The sequence below is a fragment of the Orycteropus afer genome, unplaced genomic scaffold, assembly GCF_000298275.1.
Source record: "Orycteropus afer afer isolate SDZICR_OR568_19922 unplaced genomic scaffold, OryAfe1.0 scaffold00224, whole genome shotgun sequence".
Taxonomy (NCBI): Eukaryota; Metazoa; Chordata; class Mammalia; order Tubulidentata; family Orycteropodidae; genus Orycteropus; species Orycteropus afer.
Window position 1 is genome coordinate 3,897,497 of NW_006921811.1, and position 898 is coordinate 3,898,394.

Here is an 898-nt window from a genome sequence, read left to right on the forward strand (position 1 = left end):
AGTGGCACCCAACAACAAACACAAGTGGCCACCAGTGCGAGGCTTTGACGGCAGGGGCGTCTGCTGTCCCACCGCGTGGCCTGGGGACACTGGTGACAGTCTGCTCTGCTCCTCCGGCCTCTCTTCCTCAAGCCCAGGGCCGGTGCTCTGTGAGTGTCTGCCGGGCGGTGTCAGAGACCCCGGCTGACGCGTGCTTTGGTGTGGCCTCTTGTCTTCCAGAACACGCAATGCATCCCCGAAGGCTTGGAGAGCTACTACGCCGAGCAGGACTCGAGCGCCCGGGAGAAGCTCTACGCCGTCATCAACCACTACAACCTGGCCAAGCAGAGTATCACCCGCTCGGTCTCGCCCTGGATGTCGGTCCTGTCCGAGGAGAAGCTGTCCGAGCAGGAGACTGAGGCCGCCGAGAAGTCGGCTTAGCGAGGGGGCCAGCGGCTGCGAGCAGTGTCGCGTGGAGGTAACACAGGGACTTTGAGGGACATTCCATTCAGTGTAATTACCGATCCTTTAGGGGTTACTCATTTCCGGTGCAGTTGCTTCTGTCCGCTAATGCTGCTTTGCAAATCCAGCTTGCTGCAGACTTCCCGTGGGCGTGAAACCGAGCGCGTCTCAGCATCACTTCCAGAGCTCCGGCACCACGTTTCACGTTAAGAAATCTTACTTTACCGCTTTCCTGGGATCTGTTGGATGCTGTCGAAAAATAAATTCACACTGGATATGCCAGGGCTTTGGACTTCAGAGAAACAATGTGTTTTGTGAAATTTTCTTCTTAAACCACTTGCTGTTGGCATCCTTGCTCTGTAGCCACCCCCAGAGCCAACCTCACCGCTTTCTCCCACCTCCCATCAGAGGGTGTCAGCGCCGGGTGCCAGCAGGCCCTGTAGTCAGGGTGCAGGGC

General features: G+C 57.8%; 1 protein-coding gene across 1 annotated transcript in view; it reads left to right on the forward strand.

The window, feature by feature from the left end:
* The window catches only part of NSG1 (neuronal vesicle trafficking associated 1), a 36,218-nt gene extending 35,798 nt beyond the window's left edge, over nucleotides 1-420 (forward strand). The window contains exon 4 of the mRNA XM_007948784.2: nucleotides 220-420. Coding sequence (XP_007946975.1) covers nucleotides 220-420 — 201 coding nt within the window. The remainder of the gene's footprint in view (nucleotides 1-219) is intronic.
* The last annotated feature ends 478 nt before the right edge of the window (nucleotides 421-898 follow it).